Genomic DNA, 19353 nt, shown 5'->3' with positions numbered 1-19353 from the left:
GAGTACAACTTTATGAGAATTTGAATTGATGGTAAAAAAAGAATTAACTCTCATTAAATGGAGTAGATTTACAGTAACAACAATTTATATTGAATAAGGGTATTTTAGGAAAATTAAAATACAGCTACATTCTTTAATTGAAAAGTGAACTACAATTTGGAACAGACGAAAAAAGAAAACAGGACTATCAAAGTGGGACGGAGGGCGTATTACTTATCAGTATGCTACTGGATACCCAAAAATTGAAATTCATTTTATTATAGCCTTTTGCTGCCTTAAAAAATTTGGCTCATCTTTATGTTAAATAGGAAAAAAAAAACCCCCCTGTTCTATCCAATTCTTCCCCAGCTGCTGCTGCTGCTGCTATTTATGCCACAACCCAACTGCCCCATTGATACTCCTTCCTCCACAACTCGCAACGCCGCACTGTTCTGTAAAATCTTCTCTATATCCATCTGCACTGCCGCTCAAGAATAAGGCCAAGAAAAACCAATCAGATTCTGACAAGAACGATGAGAAGAGGATACTATACATACATCACCTCCCTCCTCTTCTTTTTACTCATCTCCCGATCAATTTCCGCTCGTCTTCTACCAACCAATCAAGGTGGTAAAACACTGATAATATTTCTCCCTCCACTTTTTTATAACTTCATGAATCATTAATGCTTGCATATTATCATGCACACACTAGTGCTAATTAGTATTTAAGTTACTACTCGTCACAAAATCCATGGTAATTAACAGTCCATGGAATCTACATGCAGCTTCATCTTCATTCTCGACGACGAAAGCGGACGAGGACATGGCCAGTGTAAGAACTACCACTACTACAATTCGATTTTATTTACCCAGTAATTGTTATTAATATACCTAGTTTCTCTCGCTATGTGTTATTGTGACCACTAAATTGATTACCCTGTTCTGTGTCTGAATCAATCGTTGATTGAGATGTATGTTTGGTTTTATATCTCTACAGCTGATGGGTCTGGAGGAATGCAATGGAAAGGATGAAGCTTGTGTACAGAGAAGGATGATCGCTGAGGCTCACTTGGATTACATCTACACCCAACACCATAAACCCAAGGGTTCACCATAAAAAATTTACTTGTATAAAACCAACACATGATAACCAATTATTACTATTAGATTACAAGTACGTCAAACTGTCGAGACACCAAACAAATATACTTACTTGTAGTGTCTACTAGTTAAGCTAGCTGTAGATTCGAATGAAAGCTATTACATAGTGAGTGATTTGTCCTCCTCCTCCTCCCCGTCTCTGCTGCTGTGATGTGGGGAAGGAGCTGAATACGTAATAGAGATGCAATATCTACTGTTGTACAATACTTGCAATGAAACCCCAGATAAAAATATCAACCCGTATTTATTGATGCATACGTATTTAATTGTGATATAGAGACAATGGATCACCACAGTATTATGTTGCTGTTTGTATAACTAATTACGAGTTCGAGCCACGTACAAAAGGAGCAAAGCACCACATTTTTGGGGCTGACGGAAACGACCGTAGAAAAATGGGCTAAGTAGTTTTTTTTTTGGTGCAAGTTGCTAAGTTGACCAAAAGCATGTTTTCTTTTCTTCACTTTTTCAAAGATTTCTCAAGAAATTCGTTTTGCTCTGTAGTAGTTTTGTCTTTTTCCTTACCTTTTCTTTTAATTTCTGTAGAAGAAGCTAATGCCCTGAAAATCCACATATGACACCGTTAATCTGGCACAAGTGGAGGAGGGTTGACGAGCCAATTGCAGCCTGTAGGTTTGGCCTATAGATGATGAACTACTCCTCCTGCAACTCGAGAGCAAAATGTCATGTATAACTGCATCCGCTTCCGCAATGCGTTTGGAAACTCGAATTGCTCGATGACTTTTAGACTTGTCTAATAATCTTAAGGGCACGGTAAGGAAAAGTCCTTACGGTACGATATATAATAAAGCATGCTTCAATCCTCTCTTTGAAAAAGCTGATAATCTTTTCCAAGCTTTTCTCCCTTCGACAGCTACGTGTCTCTGCTAATTATCCACTAAAAAAGAAGCAAGCCCAACCAACAGCTGACTCTCATGACTGCATGCTATAAGACCCATCAACGGGAACCCTGTATGAGAATTGAATGCGCATTCAACAAGTTTGGGGTTGGAGTAAAGAAAGTTCAAATTGCTCATACCTTCCCATGTTGAGATATTCAATCATATAGCTGTATATATTGTTATCATATATGTTTCTGTCATGACGTGATTGTAGCAGTAGTTTTAGCTTTCCATTACATGATTTTATGAATGATTGTAACTTCCATTTTTTGTCAAATTCTTGTAACTATATCAGCAGACTATGGCAATCAATAATACATGCTTGAAGTTTTTCCCAATTTGAACCCTTTTCTTCATGGCATCAGAGCAGGTTGAGCCTTAACAATTATTGACAATAAAATATGTCAACTTCAGAGAATTCAGCGAAAAGGGGAGAGGTTACAATCTATGATGACTCCACACCATTCACAGGAGAAAATTTTGCAGCATGGAAAAGCACCATGGAAACAGCCCTATATGCCAAAGGCAATGGTGGTTTCATTGACGGCAGTCTAGAAGTGCCAGATCTAAAGTCACCAGACTTTCAATGGTGGAAGAAGAATGATGCAATGGTTAGGGCATGGCTGAGGAATTCCTTGGCCAAGGACATACAAGAGAGTGTTGTCTACACTGGCACGTCACGAGAAATTTGGACTGAGATTTGTGAAAGGTATGGATAAAGTAATGCACCTCGACTTTATAAAATAAAAAAAGAATTTTCCAACATGTTCCAAGGAGATGGGCAGCCTTTAACTCAATATTATACCAAGTTCAAAACATTATGGCAAGAACTGCAAATCTGTGATCCATTGCCTTATTGCAAATGCGAGGCAGCCAAGGATCACTTATTACGCCGAGAAAAAGAAAAAGCCCTTCAATTTCTACTGGGATTGAATGGAAATTTCGATCGATTGAGATCTAATGTGCTATCCATGGAACCTACACCTTCACTCAGTAAATTGTTTTCCTTGGTTTTACAAAAAGAGCAATCCTTTGTACGAGTAAATGAACAAACATCACACAGCTTGGAAGAAACGGCTTTCGCAGCAAAAACTAATCGTAGGGGCAACAAAAATACCAAGAGTCAAGCCCCAAGAAGTCAATCAAGTAAAAGGTGTGAACATTGCAAGAAAAAGGGACATCTCAAGGAAAAATACTTTGAGATAATAGGGTATCCAGCAAATTGGAAAAATAATCAACAAAGCAGAGGTGGCAATCATGGTGGAGGCAAGAACAATTCAGGGCAGATGCACATCTATGACAACATAGCAACAACTGACCACCAATTTATCAACCCAAGTGAGAAGTCACAGTCACAACAACCTCTTAGATTGACAATGGACCAGTACAACAAACTCATGCAAATCCTTGGACCACCAAATCATGATAATGAGGCCTTGGCCAACTTTGCAGGTAAATGCAATTCATTCCATAACTCATGGATTTTGGATACTGGTGCCTCTAACCATATGGTTGGAGACAAAAGTATACTTGACAATGTTAAATGCATCTCTTCATATCCAAATGTGAGAGTTGCAAATGGCTCTAGTCTCCCTGTAACTCACGTTGGCAATGCCTACCTAACACTAAATATCAATTTGAAAAATGTTATTTGTGTGTCTGGTTTCAAGTTCAATCTCCTCTCTATTGTCAAAGCTACAAATGAATTAAACTGCTCAGCAACCTTTCTTCCTGATTCTTGTTTTTTTCAGGACCTGTGTACGAGGATACTGATTGGAGTGGGTAGGCTCCGAGATGGGGTTTATCAATTAGAAGGAGGCCACGGGCTCGCAAGTCTTAGTGTTACTAAATCTGATGCTACCTTTGTGGCATATGCGCTTGGGTCATCCTTCCTTTAGCCGATTAAAATTAATTTCTAGTATTCCTTTTCCTAGCAATTTTAATCACATTTGAGATGCATGCTATAGGGCCAAACAGACAAGATTGTCTTTTCCAAACAGTAATAAGAAAAGTGTTAAACCTTTTGCTTTGATTCATATTGATCTTTGGGGAGCATATTCTGTCTCATCACTTAGTGGTACTCATTATTTCTTAACTGTTGTTGATGATTTTTCACTATGTACTTGGGTCTTTCTTTTGAAAAATAAATTCCAGGCCTATGATTTTCTAACCATGTTCTGCCAATCTACACAAACTTAATTTGGTTACCCAGTACAGGTTGTGAAAAGTGATAATGGGAGTGAATTTGTCTCGGGAACCATGAGAGATTTTTTTGCTAGTCAAGGGATTGACTATCAAACCTCTTGTGTTGATACTCCACAACAAAATGGGCGAGTGGAGCGAAAACATCGCCACATTCTTGAGGTTGTACGAGCATTGCGTTTTCAAGCCCATTTACATTTGAAATTTTGGGAAGAATGTGTTTTGACAACAGTTCACCTTATCAATTTGATGCCCACTCCTACTCTTAAAGGCAAGAGCCCATATGAGATACTTTTCAAAAGAAAACCCAATTACAATCACTTGAAGGAGTTTGGATGACTTTGTTATGCTCATAATCATGACAAACACCGAGATAAATTCTCTACTAAAGCCCATCGGTGCATTTTTCTTGGTTATCCCCATGGACAAAAGGGCTATAAAGTCTATGATTTGGAAAGAGAAAAGTATTTGTATCACGGGATGTGATATTTTATGAGACAGAATTTCCTTTTCAATCAAATAACGAGTCTAAACCTTTAATGTGAAGTGTGCAACCCCATATAGATTAGCATGATTACTCACAATCTGACCCAATTCCACATCTTCTAAACTCCACTTTGATGGACACCACACCATCTCCTATTGAACATACATTTTCCCAACAAACCCAACATGAAAAAGATAATTCTACATTACAACCACATACTGGCAGCCCTAGTGGCAATATAATTCCTTCCTTGCAGTGTCCACATCAAGTAAGGCATGTGTCCACAAAGCTTTCTGGTTTTGATTATAAGTTGTTACCCTCCTTGGAACCATCTCGGGAGTCCCCTCCATCAGCAAACTCAGGTACAATTTATCCTATCTCTCATAACTTGGCCTCCATCACTTCATTAGACGAACCAAAGTTTTTTTCCCAAGCAGTTAGGGATCATCGTTGGAGACTTGCTATGCAGCAAGAAATTAAGGCACTGGAGGAGAATCAAACTTGGACCTTAGAGCATCTACCACCTGGTAAGCATGCCATTGATTTCAAGTAGGTGTACAAAATCAAGTACAAGTTTGATGGCACAATTGAGCGGTTTAAGGCACATTTGGTTGCTGAAGGTTTTACACAGGTTGAAGGACTCGATTACCATAATACTTTTGCTCCAGTTGCAAAGCTTACAACTCTATGTTGTCTATTAGTTGTGGCTGCAGTACGACTTTGAAAATTACATCAGCTGGACATTAATAATGCCTTCCTGCATAGATCTACGTGAAGAGGTATACATGAAAATACCACAAGACTTTGCAAAACCAGGTGACAATCAGGTTTGTCGACTTCGGAAATCCCTTTATGGCCTTAAACAAGCCTCTAGAAATTGGTTTCAAACATTTTCTTGTTGCTTGCAGAATATTGGTTTTAGTCAATCTGCTACAGATAATTCACTTTTTACATTCACCAGTGGAGCACACTTTACTGCTTTGTTAGTTTATGTAGATGATGTTATTGTGGCTGGAAATGATTCAACCACCGTTAATCGTGTGAAGCATCATCTTGATTCAACTTTTCGCATCAAAGATCTTGGGCAACTCAAATATTTTTTTGGTATTAAGGTGGCTCGTAATAAAGAAGGAATTGTACTTAGCCAGCGAAAATACTCTTTAGACCTCCTTGAAGAGACTTGTCATCTCGACGCACGTCCTGCTGACTTTCCTATGGAACAACGACAGAACTTGGCAGTGGGAATTGGTGTAGTAGTTAAAGATGCTGGTCAATATCGTCGTATCATTGGAAGGCTACTTTATTTGACGATAACTCGACCTGACATTAGCTATCCAGTACAAGTTCTCAGTCAATTTATGCAAGATCCACGTGTTCCTCACTTGGATGCAGCTTATCAAGTCCTTCGCTACCTCAAAAGGGCACCAGGCCAAGGTATATTTTTGTCATCTGCTAGTTTGCTACAACTCACTGCTTATTGTGACTCAGATTAGGCCAGCTGCCCAACATCTCGACGATCAACTAGTGATTATATCATTTTCCTCGGCAATAGCCCGATTTCTTGGAAGTCCAAAAAGCAAATTACAGTTTCCCACTCATCCGCTGAAGCAGAGTATAGGGCAATGGCCAATGCTACTAGTGAACTTGTTTGGCTGCGTTCTTTGTTTGCAGAATTGAAAGTTTCGTTAGCATCACCCATGTCTCTCTTTTGTGACAACCAAACTGCTCTATACATTGCTGCAAATCCAGTTTTTCATGAACGTATAGAGCACATTGAAATTGATTGCCATTTCATTCGTGATTGCATACCAAGCAACGAGTTGCAGACTGCTCACGTTCGCTCATGTGATCAAATTGGCGACTTGTTCACCAAAGCACTTGGGAAAGCTCAATTCCACCATTTGTTGAACAAGTTGGGCATTCGCAATCTCCATGCTCCAACTTGAGGGGGAGTGTTGAGATATTCAGTCATATAACTGTATATATTGTTACCACATATGTTTTTGTCATGACGTGATTGTAGGAGTAGTTTTAGCTTTCCATTATATGATTTTAGGAATGATTGTATCTTTCCTTTTTGTCAAATTCTTGTAACTATATCAACAGACTATGGCAATCAGTAATACATGCTTGAAGTTTTTCCCAATCTCATCATGTCTAGACTGTCATAGTCATATGCAGATTGGAACTCCCATTTGTTGCTAGTGATATGCAGATGATTTGCTTGCATGACTTCCAAAGGGCCTGACTAGTATTCGTTTAAAGATCAACAGATTTCTAGAGACCAAACATATCAGGCACGTCAGTTAAGCATATGCATAAACACAAGGCTACAGACACATGTACACCAAAGTGCATCAAGTAGGTAATTCATCACTTGATGAAAGTGAATCTCGTTACTTTGTCGAAGCCTGTGATCGAATGAAAAGATTGACAACTTTGATAATTGTGCCGAACACATCCATACGTGTACTAAACAAATGGGAGTCAAGTAATCTAATCGTCCTAATTTTACTTGTGCAGAGTAGCATTACCATTTATCTATCGCGTAAGTCGGTCAAAACTAATCTTGCGTTATTAGCAGCTCCGAAAAACGCGTAGTCTCTGCTTGACCCAAAACTTTATCACATTCTCCAGGTCCACGCAACTCGGTGCCTTGGAAGTGAAGGGCGTGGAACCGTCTGCAGACTGGCTTGCCATTTCTGAACTGAGCTTGGTGCCGCTGCCATGCCTAGTTAATTCTTCAAATGAATCTATAATGGGTCAATTTTGTTCCACACTACCGTTTGACTGAGCAGAGTTGTCTTCTCGCCTATAGGCTATATTTCTCAACAACACAGGTGCGTCTGCACGCTAATCCCAGAGAAACAGGACTATGTTCTGGTGTACAACCGTTAATCTTTCTAGTACGTTACCCGATCGTATTGAAGGTACGTAGATGGTAGTCTAAAATCTAAACTCGGGAAACCCAAAGAATATGGTCGGCTCAGGGTAATTCCTGCCAGTGTTACTCACACACACAATTTATACTTTTACCCGAACATCCATTCTACACACTGACATACTTGACCCGTGTGGTGCGATTCTACACTTTGGTGGGATCTATAAATCCCCTGCCTAAAATTTAATCACAGCCAGACACACTCCAAACATTTCTCTGATGGTATATTTTGGACTTCGAATCGTCCATATATTTGATGTCGATTGTTCTGGGCCGATGTCCATGACAATCAACATCAATTCAGACAAGTTAGTGCATATACGTTCACTTACTCATCATAGTTCAACAACACTGAAATCACCAGGGATCGATCCTCACGCTTGTCACAGCAAGCAGCTTGTGGAACTGCGATACTTGCGAATTGGCTCTTTCTTAACAGGAGAGCACGAAGAAAAGCTCAGATGAGATGAAGTATTCATTTCTGGTTTCTGTTATAAAACCGGAAGCTTATTCCATCGAAAACCAATGAAAGCGAAGAAAATAAGTAGCCAATGCACAAAACAAAATTCACATAACAGAAAGAACACACGTATCCATGCCTTGCATATGCCAGAAAATAATATACTGGGTCAGAGCATTCTGTGTGTATACAAATCACAGGTCCATGGCTGCGATGTCTCCAAGAAAATGCACAATTGTCTTTCTAGTATCAAAAGAAAAGCATAAAATCTGGTACTGACAATTGGAGGTAACGATATATGACACCTAGTAGTAGGATTGACCATCATCGGAAATTTTTCACAAAGTATATCAAGGGAATCTTCAACTAGCTAGTACGAGACTTGAACCTCAAGACCTAAAATGGAAAAGCAAACATGGCCATCCAGATCCTAGCTCCAATGTAAATCCTGAATAAGTGCCATGTCTAGTAATCTTGCGAAATAATAAAAATACAAACAGAAGGTCCACTGCCCAACAAACTAAGAAGTGATAATAGGGCCTTATATCTTCCATCTTGTGAGGTATCCACAAGTAGAAGTTCACAGTATGAAGAAAATCAGAATACACAACTGAGTAGGCTTTGAATAATGTTTGCAAAAACTTGATACATTACTTTAGGGTCATTAAAGGCATCATCGAAATAAATAGATGAGAAGGCGATTGGGACAATAAAGTCCAACATAATCCATCACATTAACATAAAGAGGATGTAAGCCTCGTGCAGAATGTGAAGTTTGACTTTGGAATGGACATGCAGCTGATGAATTCATAAATGCTGCTGCTGGCAGATTCCAGAACCAAGCTCAAGTTTGCAAGAAAATATGGTGAAAAGAAAGCATAAAGGACAACTCAATCAAATGGAAAAAGAAACTGACAACAAACATCTTCCTTTTTTTTTTATTCCTTTTCCTTGAGAACCAAAAATTTAAATAAGAAAACCAAGGAGGTAGCTTTTGAACAAGCTCAACACTTACAGGAATACAAGGGTTCAGCCTTGAATATACTTTTGCATGAGGCGAACAAGGAACATACTCCACTTGCTGGTTTTCATGCACCAGGATCATTACATCACCAAAGTTTACCTCAAAAACCTACTGGACCTTTGCCTGAAAAAGAAAGGCCAAAATTTTAATACTGCATCACAGAAAAGCCACAAACCAACAACGCAGCAAGTGAAAGATGATCCGCAGAGCACAGGAAAATAAAATTATTAAACAAACAAATGACAGAAATATAGAGCAACAATCACAAACAGGGATAAGTATCCAGTAATTAACTTGACAGTTTGGGTTTTAATGGTCTAATAGTGTGTGTGTTTCGTGAGTACATTATCTGCATCCAATATTAGCAATCAAAGGGAGTTATTCATTGAGATGTGAGAATGATCAATTTCCTTAACATCGTTCTGCCTGTGCAATTTTGTGATGCACATTGAAAAAAGCTCCCCTCCCCGTGACTTTTATTTTGCCTCCCCCCCCGGGCCCCGGTGGTCATATGTTCTCCAAGCAGATATATGGAGGTAAAATCTTCTAATATCTAGAATGTACTCATCAGCACGGCCTATCACAGTGGGGGGGCCAAAAGGGAGCCCTGGCACTGCCAACTGGAAATTAAGAAGCCCAAAGAAATTTTGGAAGAGATCCTACTCATACTTTTGGCCCCTCCAGAAACAGATAGTATTAGCTTGTGCTTTAAAGAAAAACCTAGAACCATACATAAAAAAAATACAATACATTGCATATGGCCCTTTCCTAAGGTAAAGCATAAGCCAGAAATTCACCCCAAGTTCATATATTTCTGAAACATGCAAATGCAAGGTAATCAGGTCCATGACACAAAAAGATCATAAGGACAACTTGGATTGTAAAATGAAACATGAGAGATAAAAGGCCAAAATTCAAGCCACGACATAGTAAACTCAATCCCAATCAACAAAAGACACTGAAATATGATTATTTAAATGTCAAAAAGAAGGCCAAAGCCCCAACTGATAAAAAGAAAGAGATGTTATCTTTTCACAAATCCAACTAAAAAAGAGGAAAGATCTTGACTATTTAAGGTATATCAGAGTGATTAATGAGCTCTCACAAATAGGAATACATTGTAAAACGAATTGGGAAACAGGAGAGAACATGGCATGTCTGACTAATTAACCTTTATTGTAATCCCGCACCCCAAAAAAATCGTTGTCATCCTGCCCTAACTTAAAAAGAACTTTAACATCTCTGGTTTTCCGCATATTTTTTCCATTTCATTCTAAATCCTCGGAGATAATCCAATCTAGAAGTATAGTCAAATGATCAACAAATACCACAACATATACCTCTACAGAATAGAAGGATCTTTCTTAAATAAACTTACTACTTGATGTTCGTGGCACAATCCAAATCAAGAGAACTTTTTGCTAAGCAGTTTGCATGGACTATAGTGTCCTGAGATGCTCCCTCATTTGTAATTCCAGTGACATTGGCATAGCTAGCTCCTTTGAACATCCATTGGTCTCTTTCCTCACTGTAAAAATCTTCAAAGAGCTCACCGCACAACACACATAAACATTGGCTTTCATCAGCAGGAACCATCTGCTCATTACATTCTGATCTCTTGCTGGGACCTTCCAAAACCCCTGCTGATTCATTATTAGACACAATACCAGCATTACCTGCTATCCACTCAACTGATTTCAAATACCATTCTCTTGATTCCTTATTCAAATTGTTCTTATCTTTGTCTCGCAAAGCATGCCACTCCAAGTGTCTGTTGAGTTGCTCCTCAATTTTGAGCCGAAGACCACATATGCTACACTTAAACAAAAGATCCTCGAGAAGTTCACTGATCACAGCTGGATGGAATTCCCTAAGCACATCTGGCTTAAATTGAAAACCAATAAGATTTTTCATTTCAGCTGCACTGGACTCGGGCAACACGTCCTTGGCTTTTGACGTAAGCTCAGAAATAGGCAGCTCCTGTTTGGTAGATGAGGAACAAAGTGGTAAGGAAATTGGAGATGAACTTGTGCTTGCAATTTCAAGACTCTGGTTCTGAGATTGACCAGGTGCATCTGGCATAAGAGAAGTTACTGACTCGGTCTTTGATGCAGATATCAATCCCTTCTCAACAAGTGAACTCAAAAGACTAGAAACTGGAGCAGAGACAGCATTAGCTGCATTCAAGGGCTGTGCCAAGGCACTACCGACGATAGAGGAAGGAAGTGTCTCAGGAGGCACTGGTAGTTGGCCACCATTTCTCTGAATTGAGGATTTTGGCGTGTTTTCATTCGATGACTGACTCAAAACAGAAGCAGGTGAAATCCTGGGCCCCACCATTGTAGAGTGGGTTGAAGGATGACTAGTTAGAGTAGGCTGCTTGCTTGCCTCAGTTGCCGCAACTCCAGCATCCTGAGAACTTAGAGAAGGTACGCTTCCACTAACAAGATTACCACCAAGTATTCCGCTTTTCATAACAGCTGCCAACAAACTACTAGTGCTTGATTGTGTAGCCACCGCATTGGTATCTTTGGAAAATGGATTTTTTGACACTGAGGAGAGATCTAAACCTGAAATTTCGGGCAACGATGATGTCGATGTTTGACGAATAGATTCAGACAATAGAGAATGAGGAGATGCTACAGAAGACAAAGCACAAATACTTGGTGGCTGCTGTCTCTCCAAATTAGCAAGATGGGCATTCCGGGATGGCAATGGCTGAGAATTGGCCCCAAGATTAAGGTGTCCTGGATATTGAGAAGCTCTACACTCTGCCGGAGGCAAGGCTGGTTTTTGGTCACGCTCAGCTAAATTGTGAGCTACTTGATTGGCTCCACGTACTAAAAAGGAAGGTGAAGAAGGACGCTGATGCATGGGGGACTGTGCAGAGGGTGATGCAGCTCCCAGAGTCTGTCGTGGTTGTCCTATGGATCCCATGGGCCCCAATGTTGCACTTGAGAAACTATAGCCTGGTGTTCCGCCACCACCAGGCCCTATTTTCGAATGGAAAAGAGGCCTACCTACAGCACTAGCAGCAGTTGCCAACCCACTGAGAGATGTTGGATAGCTTCCAGAATTATTCATGATTCTGGAAGAAGGCAAATGACTAGTCCCTTCTGACAGGACCGGGTCCTGGGACCATGATGTTGCTATTCGATGTCCAATAGCAGCTTGGCCTTTCTGTTCAGTGGATAGAGAATCAGCTGAAGCTTCACTCTGCGAGAACAAGCAAAACATTTTCAACAATAATCAGTCTCCCATAATGCTCAAAAACATTTAGAACTGAAAGTTGATGTCTTCCTCAATTCTCCTATTGCCAGGACTCCTTATTTCAAAAATAACAAAGAACTTTTTTTATAAAATTTGCCTGCCATGCCTATAAGTTATGGACATCTGGAACATGTTGTCCATCAGTTCCATAGATTTCATTTTGTCATACTGTTGTAAGAGCATTCTTGACTACAACATCATTCAGTGTTTGAATGCATAACAATCTTTCCAAGAAGTGATAATCTCAGAAGTCCCCAATCCAACATCAGACTTAATTATTGCTGCCGTTTACTGGAAGCACTAATCTTGAGTTTCATTATTTACACAAGAAGGAATAGCTTTAGGTGTAACAAACCACAATAAAATCAGTATCTTTAGGATGGAAAAAAATATTTAATATGCAAATGTTAGTAAATCACCAATTTAATATGCTACATAAGACAAGAAGACCGTCATACAGACCGCCATACAGAAAAGGCAGGGATCCAGGAAAAACTTCAGCATAAAACAGATCTCTGTGGATGTCTCTCTGTGCTAAAGTAATTAGCATGGAACATGGACTAGTACAATGACTATCCATCTTATCCAAATTATATTCAGTTTCAACTTCGAGGTGGAATTGAACGTAAGGTATGTTGATTGACTACTGAATTTCTGTTACAAGTAGCTTATTTATTGCATTATTGTCAAATACCAAAAATGACAAAAATAACAAGCCAATACCAAAGATTAGGTGACAAAATGAAATATCAGATTCCATTACTGAAAAGCTTGGATAACTGCTTAGTACTCACAGTTCTTTCAGAATCATCAGGCGTCCAACGATCTCTTCCAGAGCTATTGATTGCACTTTGATCAGTGGCTCTTGAGTTAATATCATCCCACATGTACTCCTCTTCCTCAGAGTTCTTCCAGCTCTTAGTCATCCCACTGGTGCTTTTACTAGGAAAGATGGGTCTGGGTTGCATATTTGCAGAACTTACAGACCTCAGAGCTGGATACCTTGGAAACCCATGCTTAACATCAAAACCATTCCCTTGGTCAGCCGGCATGACACCTCCAGATTCAAACCATGTCTTATCAAATACCTGCTCTTTGAACTTTTCACCTGCTCCTCCAATTGCAATGCCCGATCGCTTCAACATCAAAGAATCATATTCAGAGTCATCAAATGGGGCATCACTCAGTTGTTCTCTTTGAGGATGCTGAATATTCTGCACATTCAGATGAACATAATATCATATATCAAAAATCTGTAAAGCACAAAACTCAAAAATAATGAGTCTGATATGCACCTTAAGAGTAGGATCAACCCATGGTCTTCCAGAGCCAACACTTGGAGTTCTTTCAAGTCTTTCCTCAGATGAGTTTAACAGGTTTCCACCAATATCACTGGCAGAACCTTTGGCCTTCACCACAAGGCACCATCAAAATAAAATCTCAATAAGGATTCAAAAAATTATGTTCCCAAACGAGGACACTGAGTAGGATGAGAATTTTCTTTTTTCAAATAAACAAGCTAATTGCCAACACATCTACATAATGCAAAAAAGCAAAACATTTGCATAGGTCCAGTCAAAAAAAAAAATTTAAAAAGGCCTCCACATGCAGCATTCAGATATACACCAAGAGTAACAATCGAAGCGGTATAGCATTGGCCTAGTTAAGCAAAAAATAACAAAAAACTGTGAGGATATTAGGTTTATATGATGCACAAAGCATTGAATGATTTACACTGCAATGATATTACAATGCACATGATCCTACCAGCTTGCCACCAATACCAACTAGGAACCACAAAAGTCAACCAATTGTCCCCAAAAAAATTGTAACTTGGAAACTAAAAGGCATGTTTATCCACTTTTACTTGATTAATCACTTTCTCCTCTAAAGCAAAGTTTATGAAAATCAAAATATCATTCCAGTGTGACCTTTTTATAATATATATTGGGGGGTGGGTGGTAAAGGGAAGGTTCTGCTTTCATATATTTTACTTTTTCAAGTGATTTTAGAATTTTTTAAAATTTTCCTCTCATGAGTTTTGGTGTCAGACACTTCCTTGCCTGACACATCAAGGGATGGCCTAGACGCAAACTGCTTGATATGCACGGTTAGGGAAATAACACAAGTCAAAATCTGGGTTTTCAGAAAAAGCATTTATTGCCCACTTCCATCTGTGGAAAGATCGTTCAATCACAACAAACATTGAGCGATGATGAACGGATAAAAGAGATTGCCCCATTTTCACAACAATCACAAAAATATTAAAAAGAGAGATACTCTGAACAGGCCAACATCTGTTGGATGATTTGACTTATAATCATCAATTGTACATACACCCAAAGAGTGTCAAGCACATAGTCTAGACTGAAAAGTCCAACTCAAAAGTAGTCCCTTACCCTAGTAGACAGATCAAGACGGTGTCTAGCCTCCAAATACTTGGGGTTCACATGGATGCTATGTGCAGGGCGAGCAGCAGGAGCATCAGGCCTAGATGATGTTCCTAAAGAAGAACCATTAGTAGCAGGTACAAATCCAAGATCCTTCTCAATCATCTGAAGTGTTGGAGAAGGAAATACTCCTTTCCAAGTGCCAAAAAGATGCCTCATGCCAGGATGTATTGCAGGATCAACCTGTCTATATGCCTTGCAGAAAACCTATAAATGCACCATGAAAGTATTACTAGTACCCAAGAAAAAAGATGACATATACATAAAACAGTTTGAAGAATATGATAATTTGACAGAGGCTACTTTCCTAAACCATATATGAAACCAGAATTGCAAAAAATTACTCTAAATTCTCACACTGATCAGCTATGTCATATTATTGAAATGCAAAAGAATGTTTTACACTTGTGGAGACATGTAAATCTCATGTTAAAACAAATTGCTTAGGTATGTGAAATGTCCAGAAGACAGTGACATGGTGACAAGATTTTAGACGTATTAGAATCTGACCTCAGGTAACCTGGAAGCAAAGTATTTGATGTAATCCCTTCCAATATTCTTCACAATACTGTCTAAAAGATAAAGAGATGGGAGCTTTTGCTCACGAGGAACCTGTAAATAATTCCAATCATCAGTAAACTAACTCATAGGGAACTTCCCTAAACATGCATACAAGATAGCACATTTAGCAACAGGTAAATATCTTGTGACCACAAACAAGAAACCTGGATATATTATGAAAGTAAGCCAATTGATATCATAGTTCAAAATCACTGGGAATAGTCACTATTCGTTGAACTGATTTGGATTACCAATATCCCAGAAGAGAAACGGCTAGAACAAAATTAGCATAGAGTAAGGGAATTAGAAAAAGACAATCAGGTACATGTTCTTTTTGCTAGGGTTACACTCCAATCCATTACATTGAGATCTGCACCAAACTCCTGAATCTTATTTTACCCTATCCTTGTATGATACAAATTGGAGTCGATAAGCAAAAGTTGCCGTCAAAAAACTGATCAACTGTGGATTTGAAAATCAAGATATTCCAGATAGCCTAGGATGACGTCTGACAACAACACTTGAATACCTCGAAGAACTTGAAAAATTCTCAGCTGAAAAAATGCAAGTGAAAACACCCAACATTGACATAAAATTGACAGGTCTTCCAAAAATAGGAGCTTATTTTTGCGACAACCAACTCAAAATATGATGCTGGCAGATATAATTTGTTAAGGTAAAAGGATGATATCATCAAATATTCTTGTCTTCCTCACTTTCAGGGTAAGGGATATGACATCACACTTCTGCAGAAAAGATAAGACGAATCCAGCTCAAGATAAATCCATTCGCACCACCATCGAAAGCTGGAAATCACAAGCAAAATCAACTGCCTAAACTTTGAATACCGCAAGAAGAAGAAAAAAGAAATTACAAACCTTCACATCTATAGCAAAAATGAAAATGAAATAGAAACCAGAGAGTCGGTTTAGATCAACTCCGTTAGATCAATGAAAACCATCCACAAATCAAATCGTCAAAGATAACCTTGAAAGTTGCAGTACTGAAAACCATAGATATGTGGAATTGCACAATTGGACGCTCACATAGAAGTAACGTGGTTAGCACAGTAGGTATTGATCATCAAGGTCATGGATGTTACATAGCGACCATTGTGGAGATTGGTCCTGAATAATTATTACATCCGAAGGTCACTATGAAATAAGTTTTTACTCATTATTCAACAATATGCCCCAGAATAATCAATTCCAACCATATCCATAAGATGCAAGTTCTGAGCTGATGATTTACCATTGAAAATTCCTTTTTGTATATACGCAATGAATGGCTCGAATGCTATTAAAAAACACAGAATGCCACAAAACAGTTCCCTTGCAACTGCGACAATTCCATTATGCACCACTCCTTGTTACAATTTTTGTCCTTTTGAATTCACCAAAAGCACGGAAAACAAAGACTGCTATAATAACCTACACTATTTGTTTAATAATAGAATCTTCATTCCTTTATCCGAATTCCCTATACAATTCAAGCAACTGTAAATACATGGTACTAATCATGTTATGCTAATTATAAATTTGGGATCACCTCGAGGATATTGGCGCAGACAGTAGCCGCTATGGCCTTGGCAGCATGGAGATTTTCCCCAGCAATAATAGTCAAGTTGGTAATAATCGGCTTGGAATTGAAAGTCAGTTCAGATAAGGCCGTCTTGTACTGATTCACAAGCTCCAGAATCTGTTGTTGCTGCTGCAAGTGCTGTTGTGGATAAGGTCCCCGCACCGAGTCACTGCTCTCGGAATCAGCGCCGCCCCTATCGCTCACCCGAAATCTGGAACCAGCAGCAACGGAGGTCGAATTTGCAGACGGCAGCGCGGGGCGCTGCTGCTGAATGAAGGAGCTGTTGGAGCGGCCATTGGAGGTGCGATCCAGCGGGATTGGGTCCTGGGTAAGCCTACGCTTCTTCAACCCTAGGTCTCGAGATCTATCAAACGGTCTACCTGAACTCTCCATATCCATTACAATTCAAAAAACAAATACAGACAAATACAAAAGCAATAAAGCTAACTATCTCGTCATTTACATAGTTCAAATACAAAGCTAAAGTCACCCCCCAAAGAAATTGAGAGTACAACAAAATTCCTACTACAGATTTTTAAAAAAAAATAATTATGAGCCCTAAGCAAATAAATCTTCGGGATGCAGATGGAAAGGAGAAAGTGAAAATTGACGATTCGGTCACTCGGAGTCCTTGGCTTTGGCTTGTTCGAGCCTGAAAAAGGTGCAAGTAGGTGCAGGAGGAAAGGGGGCTGAGGTGCGAGGAGAGGGAGAGAGAGAGAGAGAGAGAGAGGGAGAGAAATAGGTTTCTTGATTGATTGACTTGGGGGCGGGGATTAAAATTTTGGGGAGGGGTCCGCGGCTGGGGACTGGGCTCTGGCCCTTTTTAATAGGGAGTGGGGAGCAGGGGTAGCAAGAGCTAAGAAGCGGTGCAGCTGGTCTAAACTCTAAAATGAGGAGTGTATACACATCCCTGGGGTCGGAAGGGAAAGTTACGTCGCGGGATGGAAGCAGGAAGACGAGACGTTCGCGGGGAAGGATCATGGATCAGGCCGTAGAGGCTTCTTTGATTGGGTTGCTAACTCTGACAATACAACAGGCTTGTCTTGGACTGGATCGCCTTTTATGGCTCATCAACACGAGCTTAAATTGGCCTTATTTGCGTTGTTATTTTTTTCAAAAAAAAATTTCATTTTCGTGAACATATTTTTTAATTATTTCTTTATCTCATATACATTCAAATTATAAAAATATTTTTTTTATAAAAATTTCAGAAAATAACCAGAGCAATGCCAAACCATCAACCTAAATCATATGCTTTCTATTCTTTTCTACCCCTCAAAAGGCTCCCAACCCCAAAAAAAAATAACAATTTGTCTTTTCTATCACTTTTCCTTTCTTTTCTGTTAAATCACAACTCCCAAACTAACTACAAAGGTTATAATGAATTATGGGCAACTAGAAGACTGTATAAGAAGAAATGCATAATAATATACTCAAGAATGCCTGTACTAAATGTTAGTTGGATTGGTGTAAATTTTTCGAGGTTCCTTCTGTTTTGAAATCTAGAGATTTGTCCATCATCTCAGTGTGTAGAAATCATTCAGTTGTTTTTTGCTCTTTTGCAGTTCTTCGTGTCCCATAATTATCATCATTTTTTTTAATAGAAAATTTAGACCTTTTGCTATAAATTTGTCAAGATTTTAGAATTAGATGAATAATTTGTTTTTAGTTAATTAAATTTCATATTTATTGCTCATGGACCCTCTTCTCATTAGTTGTTCAACTTGACAAATTTCCTTGTATGACATTTTTGTTTGTTACCGATGTGTGATTATTTGATTCCACTTTGGCTAATGCCTCTAATGTTTGTGCTTGATATTTGAAGAGGTGATTTTCGGATAGTTGAACTGAGTCAATTTGAAAGGGTGACTTCCGACCGAAAATACCGAGTCAAAGGAATCTACCTGTCAAGTTTACAATGTACGAGGCTATTTCCCTCGGTCTACTCCGACGATCAAATAAATTCAAGTATTCAATTACAACTAAAAATAGTTTAAGAATCTCAAATGTGTATTTGTGAGTGTGTACCTTTCCAATTGATGGAAGGGTATTTATAGCTGACAAGATGGTGGGAAGAATAATGAATTCCACTTCCCATGGACCTAACACTGACTGGGATAGTGTCAGTCTTAATAAACAAGACATAACAATGATCATATCACTCTGTCATGTCAACGCCATATCAATCCATCATGCAGGAGTCAGTTTTCCAATGAGATCTCAGGTACTAAAGAGCAGAGATAGGTGGTCGAGTCGATGTGAGGCCACCATTGAAAGACTGCCCTCAACTGCATATGTGAGGTAATGAGCCGAGGTGGCGAAAGCCCTGAGAA

At 39.1% G+C, this 19353-nt stretch overlaps 2 protein-coding genes across 3 annotated transcripts; one reads left to right on the top strand and one right to left on the bottom strand.

The window, feature by feature from the left end:
* Positions 1 to 253: 253 nt before the first annotated feature.
* On the top strand, positions 254 to 3942 carry LOC113692543 (uncharacterized). Its single transcript, XM_027210960.2, has 4 exons — positions 254 to 606; positions 767 to 813; positions 979 to 1916; positions 2459 to 3942. The coding sequence occupies exon 4, from the start codon at positions 2809 to 2811 to the stop codon at positions 3940 to 3942; it is 1134 nt and encodes a 377-aa protein (XP_027066761.2). The 5' UTR covers positions 254 to 606; positions 767 to 813; positions 979 to 1916; positions 2459 to 2808.
* Positions 3943 to 8835: 4893 nt separating this feature from the next.
* Positions 8836 to 17928, bottom strand: LOC113692745 (polyadenylation and cleavage factor homolog 4-like). Of its 2 annotated transcripts, XM_027211271.2 has the most exons (8): positions 16988 to 17928; positions 15389 to 15490; positions 14828 to 15085; positions 13724 to 13837; positions 13223 to 13642; positions 11822 to 12374; positions 10537 to 11728; positions 8836 to 9281 (listed from the first exon to the last, which is right to left on the bottom strand). In XM_027211271.2, coding segments are annotated over exons 1-8 (3072 nt in total). In that variant the 5' UTR covers positions 17420 to 17928; the 3' UTR covers positions 8836 to 9280. The 2 variants fall into 2 exon arrangements, with proteins under 2 accessions (XP_027067072.1, XP_027067071.1); XM_027211270.2 differs by having other exon boundaries at positions 10537 to 12374.
* Positions 17929 to 19353: the final 1425 nt, after the last annotated feature.

Source organism: Coffea arabica, chromosome 6c (genome assembly GCF_036785885.1).
Source record: "Coffea arabica cultivar ET-39 chromosome 6c, Coffea Arabica ET-39 HiFi, whole genome shotgun sequence".
Lineage (NCBI taxonomy): Eukaryota > Viridiplantae > Streptophyta > Magnoliopsida > Gentianales > Rubiaceae > Coffea > Coffea arabica.
Note: the sequence above shows the minus strand (reverse complement) of the source record. Positions and strands in the feature narration are given on the sequence as shown.